General features: G+C 42.6%; 1 protein-coding gene and 3 non-coding genes across 4 annotated transcripts; all 4 read right to left on the reverse strand.

Moving 5' to 3' along the window:
* Window positions 1-145: 145 nt before the first annotated feature.
* Window positions 146-7,288, reverse strand: dkc1 (dyskeratosis congenita 1, dyskerin). Its single transcript, XM_027018346.2, has 15 exons — window positions 7,273-7,288; window positions 6,236-6,291; window positions 6,002-6,088; window positions 5,577-5,668; window positions 5,176-5,360; window positions 4,940-5,004; window positions 4,447-4,573; window positions 4,092-4,222; window positions 3,301-3,444; window positions 3,026-3,146; window positions 2,709-2,827; window positions 2,498-2,601; window positions 2,017-2,077; window positions 1,756-1,923; window positions 146-814 (listed from the first exon to the last, which is right to left on the reverse strand). Exons 1-15 carry the CDS (start codon window positions 7,286-7,288, stop codon window positions 746-748), a joined length of 1,545 nt encoding a protein of 514 aa, XP_026874147.2. The 3' UTR covers window positions 146-745.
* On the reverse strand, window positions 2,894-2,970 carry LOC113583312. The gene has a single exon (XR_003411264.1). It is a non-coding gene; the product is annotated as a small nucleolar RNA SNORD83 (small nucleolar RNA).
* On the reverse strand, window positions 3,512-3,641 carry LOC113583340. Its single transcript, XR_003411276.1, has one exon. It is a non-coding gene; the product is annotated as a small nucleolar RNA SNORA36 family (small nucleolar RNA).
* Window positions 5,462-5,538, reverse strand: LOC113583329. Its single transcript, XR_003411267.1, has one exon. It is a non-coding gene; the product is annotated as a small nucleolar RNA SNORD83 (small nucleolar RNA).
* Window positions 7,289-9,454: the final 2,166 nt, after the last annotated feature.

The raw sequence follows: 9,454 nt of genomic DNA on the forward strand, positions 1-9,454 counted from the left end.
AAAACATGTAGAAAAAAATCTTGATCAAACTAATTTGATTTAGGATTACAATTAGATCCTGTGTTGTATACAATACAAAATAAAACAGCATCACCCTCCCTCACATGTACACCCTCCCTACCCCCAAACCCAAAAAAAAAAAAAAAAAAAAAAATTCAATGTAAATAAAAGTATGTTTCAGGGAAAAGGGATATTGGATAACCACAGCCAACTTCTTCCATCCATGGAGCTTAAAGGATAGATCAGACACCTCATTTATGCCATGTGAATGTCGATAGAGAACACACAAAACGCACTTCATAAACCCCAAGTACAAATGTGCATTGTCTTGTTTGTTGGACTTGTACGCAGGGCACAAGGGGCGTTATATGAGTTACTACAAACTCCAAGCTGCAGTCTGTTTGTCGATAAGCTGCTTCCAGTATTCAATTACTGTTGCCAAATGTTTCCAAAAGACATTGCCATTGTAAATTACTGAAACGGACTCCATAGAGCCAGACTGAACACCAACAAGGAGCACAGGGATTCAGTTCAAGTGTCAAATCCATCCTAAAACCAGAGGTCAAGGATTACATGCCTGACAGTCATTCTGAAGCTCAAAAGGTGATTGGGTGCTTGAGGGAGAGTGGTGGGAGCAGAATTCCATAGGCGCATCACGGGAGGTCACTTCAGGTACACTCTCCCCACACAGTCCCCCTCGCTTTGCCTGAGGGTTCAAGAGTCCACTGGATGGGTCTTCTGGAGTTCAGTCCGAACCAGCCTCAGCCTCTTTCACCTTCTTTTTCTTCTTCTTCTTCTTGGCACTCTCTGTGACCTTTGGACAATTTAGCACATTAAATATTAGAATATTTTTAGGAATGAAACACGTCTGTAGAAAGATTCACACAGCGAAAGTGTACTGCTTAACAATGTGCAGTAAATCACAACTATACATCCATGCACAGACTTCAAAGGAGATATTTGGTAGCCAGTTAACACTACTAGTAGTGGTGTACTGACACTCGTCTCAAGTACCATACACTGCTTCCAGTCCATCCTGATTAGATGGCTTACCATTTGAATTCAGCACTGCACATGTCACAATCTGAGTGGTGAATGAGGAAAAGCTCTGTTGACAATCATTCTACCATTTGATCCGCTACCATGAAAACCGGACTTTCTTTGTGAAATTAAATAAGCATTTATACTACAAATTACTACACAGCCCTGAAGGATTTGCGGGTGCTGGATTTTTTCAAGTTCCCAGAAAATCCTTAATCTCCGATTTGCTCAATTAAAACTAAATGTTCAAAACGTGATCAAGATTGAACACAGCAGTTGAATGAACGTTCATATCACTTTAGAGATATGCTAACGAAGTTAGATGAGGAAGGATGCATATGCAGTGACAAGCGACATTTATGTAGGGCCAGTCCATTCTTACTGACTTTAAAAATACAGCTGCCTTCAAAACAGCCAAAGTGTCCACTAAAAGCCATTAGCCATATTTTCCAGGGCTGTTCAATATGGCAAACATCCAGTTGAAAGAAATTACTGATGTAATGGCATTTCACATCAGCAAAAAAAAAAAAAAAAAAGTCTTTAATCAATTTTTTCTCCACACACTACTTGCCTGCTATATTGCAGTTTTTTTTTATAAATAGTGCTCATCATAGCCCTCAACATCCACTTTGAGTCAAGGGTCCCACAGTGCTGTAAAAGTTAATGTATTCCTCCTCCCCCTGCCCCAAGTTCAAACTCTGCAACAGTGCTTACCTCAGCCTCTCCTTCCCCCGTCGCCTCCCCTTCCCCCTCGGCCGCTTCCTGTGCCAGCTTCATCTTCTTATCCTTCTTCTTTTTCTTTTTCTCCTTTTTAATCTCATCTACCGCCTTCAGGGGCGTGGGCGTGGCTTCAACCTCGCTTCCACTCGAATCACGTTTCCTCTAAGGGGGGGTGACGACCAGAAGAGAATTAGAATCCCAAAGGTGCAGATGTCATGCACTACTGCAGCGGACCAAAGGAAACCGACAGCGTACCTTCGCTACAGCCTGCTTAGCATTACCATCGATGGCCGCTGCTTCCTGCTTGGGTTTGACGCTGAAAGACAAAGCCCTCTAGTGGTCAGGTCAAGAACAGCAATTGAACAAAATGGATGGGACAAGTGTCAGAAGTTACATCTCACAATTTTAAACATCACAAAAGCACTTTAGGTGCAATTTGATAAGCATGTCTACAGAACCCAAGGGCCTGCCACACACACTGCAGACAGAACTGACCTGAATTCTGAGCACTGATATAGCAGACAGACTCCCTCCAGAGTCACATCAGGCTAAAAAGGGATAACGGTCTGCAGATGTGCCATTCGTTCGAGTTTATTTGTGGGGAAAATCATTACTTCAATATTCAAGGCCGTACTCGCTGCACCACATGGAGTGCTCGTGACACATTTAACTCAACTTAGATTGAGTGAGTGAATGAATGCCTAGGCCTGGGTTATAGCAGTTTAGCACAGGGTACCCGTAGTCCACGTAGCTCTCCTTCCAGTCCACTGGGGTGCTGCCGTTCGGCTTGCCGTGTTTGTCCAGCAGACCCTTCTGGATCATCATTTTCTTCTGGCTGGCCTGTAATGGACAAGCAGCACCAAAAAAGTTTACATACTTTATGGACATTCCGAACTGTAATGAGAGCTTTAAAGAGGAGCATGACAGAGCTTGTTGCAGAACCCCACCTTCGGCCCCAGACCCCATTTGCGGGGGTAGGTGTCTCTTTCCATGATGACCCTTTTGATCTTGGCCACCACCCCATGGTCACAGGTGGAGATGACTGCCGTTGTCATCAGGGCTACAGCTACAAAGCAAGTGAGACACTTTAAAACCAGCCTTCTTCTCTTGAGGAAAGCAAGCCATTAACTACAGCCATCAGCCTTGGGTGATAGATGGGAGGTCATCTTTGCACAGAGTGCTAATGCAATCTAGAAAACATCATGTGGCTTTAAATAATTAAGGCAGCACAAGGCAGGTGATGGGTAGAGGGTCTGCAGTTCACCTGTGCAAATGGCCTCTCCTTTAGTTGTAATGACAACAATGTCCTGGTTCACTTCAATGCCATCCTCATACCGCAACACACCGGGCAACATGATTTTTGCACCATAGCAGATGGCGTTCACCTAAGGAAAGGAAAAAACACACTGCATCAATCATGAACAAGGCCAAACTGTACACAATGTCAAACAGAGGCCATGAGCATCTACTCCTGCTGCCCTCTGTTTACACAAGTCAACCTACATGGCTTTGAACACGCAGAAGAGGAAGAGTACGTACTGCGCTATCTTTCATGACGATCCTCTTATGGGAAACGAGCAGCTTCTCCAGGGGGTAGATGACTCTCCTCAGATAGCACTCGTCCTTGTTGTGGTCAAACTGCCACTGGGCATCCAACACGTCATGCATGGTCACCATGCAGTCCTGTCATGGGACAAATTCAGAGTGATAACAGTCGTAGGTAGATCACAAGTGTTTTGGGAAAGAGATAGATTGTTGGCCAAGGCACAGCAAAGTAGCAAGACAGCCACCATTTCCGCTGCATTCAGCCATGTTCTGTCCCAAAGATTAATTACCAGGACTGGGGAGCAAAGCCCAGAACTGAACTCAACACTTTGGTCAGAGACAACCCCCTGAGTGGAAGCCCAGAGAATGGGCAATGACCGTGAATTACAGAAGGCCTATAAAGAACAAATGCAGCACATGCATAAACTGCACAGCATGAGCAACTAAATGGATCTAAGCCCATAAATTTAGTTTATTTAAAGCTTTTATTTTTCCTCCTGTTCCTTATAAAATAAAAATGTGAACGTACTTGAAGTAGTTTTTTCTTTTTTTCTCTCTTTTTTTTTTTTTTTTTTACTTTGTGTGGCAACAGTGACTGACTTCCTGATGTCCGTTTAGCTTGTTACCCATTTAGCTTGTTCACCATCCTTACAAAATCTAAATATGGCAGTACACATTATGCACAGTATTCAAGTCTTTGCCACAACAGCCACAATAAGCCAGTTCTCAGTCAAGCAAATGCAGTTCAACATGTCAAGATGGTTGTGGGCAAATCGGTGACATACCTTCTCCCCCAGCACCCCGGAGCGGACCCTTCTGAGCTCCTGCATCTGACCACCCACACCCAGCAGCAGACCCAGATGAACACACAGCGTCCTGATGTACGTGCCTGCCTCACAGCTCACCCAGAAGATGCCTGTATCAAAGACCACAGAGGGAGACAGGGTTTTCAACAGCCATGCTTGACAATCCCCAAGGGATCGGTGAAAGTCGGCATGCCAAAGCAGTCAGTCGTGGGTGTTGAAAAGCCTTTGTACACAAACCACCCTCATGCAAAGCACGCTGCAATGGAGCGGCAACGCAAGCAGATGGGATGAACTACAAATGGCATGGGGAACCATGTGGGATGCAAGTTCTCACCAAGTCTTTTCTCTGGGTCATACTCTATGAGCTTGCTCTCGTAGATGGTCCTCACTCGCAGCTGTCGCTTCACAGCAGCTATTAAGGGAGGCCGTTGGAACAGGGCTCCCGTGAGGCACTCCAGGGCCTAAGAGAGCAGCGGTGGGATCAGAGATGAAATTAAACTACATTTCCCAGAATTCCTGCTCAAAACCCTGTAACTCTTGGATATGGCATCAGCACAACAAGTTCTTCTTTGGTGAACCCTGGCCCTCCAAACCTACATGGGCCTCTAGCATCATCTGCATCAGCAGAACGCTGTAGCAGGGACGAGGAGGCTGGCAGTGCTGGTGCTCATGCCCAAAAAATGAGCGAAAGAGCCAGCAAGAAAGGAGGGCCGGGAGACACTCAGAGAATGGATAAACAGATTCATCATTCTACCACACCACATACTGGACTTACAGGATGGACCTTTGGACAATTCCGGTTCAAACTAAGACACAGGTCCACTTACCCTCGCAAGCTGATGCTCGCTCTCTATTGCATTGTGCAGCCGTACTATGCCCACATACTCTTTGCCTGCAACACACGGCACAAGAGTAGTGAGGAGAGGCCACTGGGTTTACTGCGTGAGGTCAGGCTAACAAAACTAGCTTCAAAGTACAGGACAGGTATGGGCTGATCCAAGATCAGTCCTTTATGTAGAAATCATAAAACAGACACAGCTGCTAAAAGTTGAGAGGAACATACCAGCGCTCTGTTGGGATTTAACCAGTCGTGTGGCTCTATCGATGCACACGATCAGACAACCCGTGACCTTTGGATCGAGGGTACCACTGTGACCAGTCTTCTCCACACGCAAGATGCGCTTGATCCAGGCTACCACTTCATGAGAGGAGGGGTTAGCAGGTTTGTCCAGGTTAATAAAGCCAGACCTGGACAGAGAAATACAAAAAAAAGAATGAAACAAGAGCATGCATCAAAATTAAATTTGGGTGCAATGCAGACTGCGATCTCGCAACCATTTTCTGATAGAAGCCATCAGTCTTGGGTGATAGATAGTTGGTCATCTTTGCACAGAGTGCTAATGCAATCTATGTAGCATCATGTGGCTTCTCCAAACATGCCATGTCATTTACAGATCAGTTTACCTGACGTAATCATGAATGCTCCTTTTCAGTGGATTCGAGCCATGAGGCAGGGGTGTGTAATGGGCTGTCCTTATGTTGAGCTTGTCAAAGTTCTAGATGGTAAAGCAAACCATTTAATATTAAAACAATTTAAAAAAAAAAAAGAAAGTCCTTCTTGCATTAATAATGAGTAGATGATTCTCTGAGGCCTATAGCAAAGCATGTAATCAGAAGCGTTTGCTCGTCTTTGCTGGAGCCGGTCCAGTCCCTCTGCAACAGCTGGCTTGAATGCCAAACCTGCTGGCCCGGCAGAACACCGGAGCAGCATAGGCCGCAGAGAGACGTGGCCGGCAGCACTCGGAGAATGGATAAACACAATCATCATGTCACATGCTGGCTCAGCCCAATACCACATCAGAATGGAGGTCTGAATGGAGAAAGCTTACCTTGAGAAGCAAAGGCCATTGTGATGTGTCAAGCTTGGCGACCTTGGATTCAGGCTTGATGAGAAAGTCACCAGTTTCCTGGATTTCCTGTTGGCAAAAAGGTCAGTTCAGTTGTTAAAGGAATTTATAAGGACAAAAAGTGTGTTAAACGTCATTGGTTAAAGAAATCCAAAACAAGCATCCTGAACGGATATCATGTTAATTGAGAATGAGACCGTAAAAAGAGTGAATTACCCCGACTTCTTCATCTGAAATCTTCTTTGCTTTCTTCTTTTTCTCTTTCTTGGCAACTGAAAAAAGTAATACAAAATTAACACGCTGGCAGCTAAGGTTACAATTACACAGTAATTCTCCATCTAATTAGCGAGCTAGCCATGCTACTCACTTTAGAGCCCTGCAGACTTTATTTCAGGGCAGAGGGCTATGTAAACCACATCTTCCGTTAATAGACGTGATAACTGAAGTAGCCAGTCAGTCACTACTGACCAACTATCTAGCTAGGTTTGATTACAGACTATATGACCGTGAGTGCAACCACGTGGCGCATCCAGACAACACGTGGTGTACCAAAATGTTGAACTCTGATCTAGTTCAACGATAATTAGCAACCTTTAATATGCTACTGAAAGACAAGGAATCTTAGAGATTAGTTCGATTTGGGCCCTTCAAAATTAAACGTGTCTGACGAGGCAAGTCTTCATATAAAGTATTCAGTAGCCAACAAGTTATAATCCCAAATCAATTCGGTATACAAAAGCTCAACTTCCTTTCTGAAACGAATGCATGAGAAAATTAAAAATCAAGCCATAACCCGAGCTAACGGAACAGCTAGCTAACTATATTAATAGCATACCTATGCCGCCGCGCAAATTAAAGCTAGCTGGCTAGCGTTCGACAAGCTGGAAAACGTAGGTACAATTTGAGTGACGCTACCTATCTTAGGTATATGTGGTTATTAAAGAAAACATCCGCAAGCCTATAAACTTGCTAAACAACTAGTTATGCTTATACACATCCATGCATAAACTTCAAAGGAAAATGGGTTTTGCGCCTGGCAACTATTTCCAATGCGCCATGCTGCTGCCTAGATCATCAGCACAGAACACAAAAAACACACTTTGAATGTAGTTGTAGCGTTAAAATGCAAAAAATAAAATAAAAATAATAATAATAACATTATCTGCATGCCAAAATAGCAAACTTCCTAAATGGATTATGTTTAACAATGCATGAAATCCTTTCCCTAAACAAACATTTGAAATTTTACCTACTTTCACTGTCCGCCATCTTCGCTCTGTGCGCCTCTGTTAACCACGTGTGAATGCACGCGCATGTCTCTTTCGTGAAACACCGACCACTTTCCAACGTTTTTTTATAATCTCGCGAGGAAACGAAAAATATTTCTTAACATGACAGTGACGTCATCCGGAATTTGTTTTTCATAATTGTAGAGACATTTTCTGAAACAATGGCTAATTTTCTCCAAATTCTACACACAAAAACATAAACGGCAAACACAAAATCTGCTTTAAAAACTATCAAGATGCTATCTATTTTAAACTTGGATTTTGGCATTAAAACACATCCCAACATATTAAAGTTTCATAAGAACCAATTACACGATACAAATACACACAAAAATATTACAATCCTAAATATATTTCTATTGGTCCCAATTTTTCAACCTTGTCTTCATCTACCTTATTTGTGCCATATTATTACTACCAATAATGTTGATGTTTCATGATTCCCAAAACTATGATACAAAGATGGAGAAGGTGAGACAGACTGATGCACATGCTAAAATTTCAGTGTGATAAACACACACAGATCACTATTTGAGCTATTCCAGAATAGCACTTTCCTTGCAGAAAGCACAGTAGTAAGCAAACTGAGGTCAAAGAAAGAAGAATAAGCATATCTCCATAAATAGAAAACAGTGTTGATCACAGTGATATCAATGTGATATGACAGCTGACAGGCTGCGTATCATTGCTTGCAGTGTAAAACCTAATAATACATCTGAATAAAAGAATAAGTTAATATTATTTTTTAAAAGCTGGATATACATAAGGTATTAAATTAATACTAACTAAAAATGATCTGTTCATGTATTTAATAATTTTGAATAACAAGATTCTGCATGAGTAAGAATAACAAGAGCAGGGAGAACTCTCAGGGAAAGACCAATGCAGGAATATGCCTAAATTATAGATAAGTGACTCAGCATGTGAGAAGAGGAGGCAGTATAAGGGAATGGATCAATGAAAAGGAGCAACTACAGGTTGAGATCAAGGCTTCTCAGGATCTTCTACAGCTCAGCAAGCATTACTGGAATCTTTTTAGAGTATCGACAGAGTCCATGAGCTAGGAATTAAGAAACTGGTGGATGTAAATGAAGCAGTTTGCAATCACCCTATAGAGCGATAACAACCCATCTTGCCTCTAACACAGAATAAACATAGTCCTGCCCTGTGGGATATTTTGACTTGAAATGAGATTGAGTTTGAAATAAAGGTGAAAAAAAGTTAAATGTCATCACTGTATTGTATTATTTATTTTGTAGAACTGTATAATTCTAGATTTTATGCCACCTTCATCAGGAGTATTAGATTTTAAAATGCTTGTACTATTAGTACTAAAGTTTCATATGTTCCAGGCACTGCTGTATGCTTTATTTGATACAATCCAGCTATTGTAAGTAGAATAATCTTTGGTAGGCAGTCCAGCCTTCACAACACCTCCAGGACTTTGGTTCCATGTTCATGTCCAGGACCTTTGCTCTAGTTCATCTGCCTCTCTATCTGTAGCTTTATGTAGGTTCATCACATGGCACACTGGCCACCCTCAGAATGAGCTCCACCCTGACTCTTAAATCATGCCCTGATATGAGGCCAACCACATCCTTATACTCACCATCATGTGAGCCACATTACAGTGGAAATGCCACAGAGACTTAGGGTGCAAAGTGGAATGAGAGTTGCTATTGTAGTGTCCGTCGTCATCCAGAGGAGGATGTGCCCTTGCCCACACCCCTACCGACCCCTTGAGGCTTGCTTCCCCTCATGGTTTCTTTCTCAACTCCTACCACTGTTGCCCTCAAAGTGTTCATGGGGGGCTTGGACACGGGCATAGGTAAAGCTGCTTTGTGACCATAAAACATGCCATATAAATACATTTCACTTTGACTTTGAGTCTCTCAACTGGCAATGTTTTAAATAATGCATTGTACTATTAAATCAATTTGGAGATTTGATTTCATGCCCAGAAGGCCCAACTGTCCAGGTTTTGTTAGGGTTAGGGTTAGCAGCAACAGCTTAAACCAGAGGGAAAACAAAAAAGAACCCAGAGAGAAACCAAAATCAAAAGAACTTAAAAGAAGAAATACAGAAAGAAACACCCAGGGTTGCTCCCATAGTTTAAATGCACAGAGAAAGTAATGGAGGTGAAGAA

This window comes from Electrophorus electricus, chromosome 6 (assembly GCF_013358815.1).
Source record: "Electrophorus electricus isolate fEleEle1 chromosome 6, fEleEle1.pri, whole genome shotgun sequence".
Classification (NCBI taxonomy): domain Eukaryota; kingdom Metazoa; phylum Chordata; class Actinopteri; order Gymnotiformes; family Gymnotidae; genus Electrophorus; species Electrophorus electricus.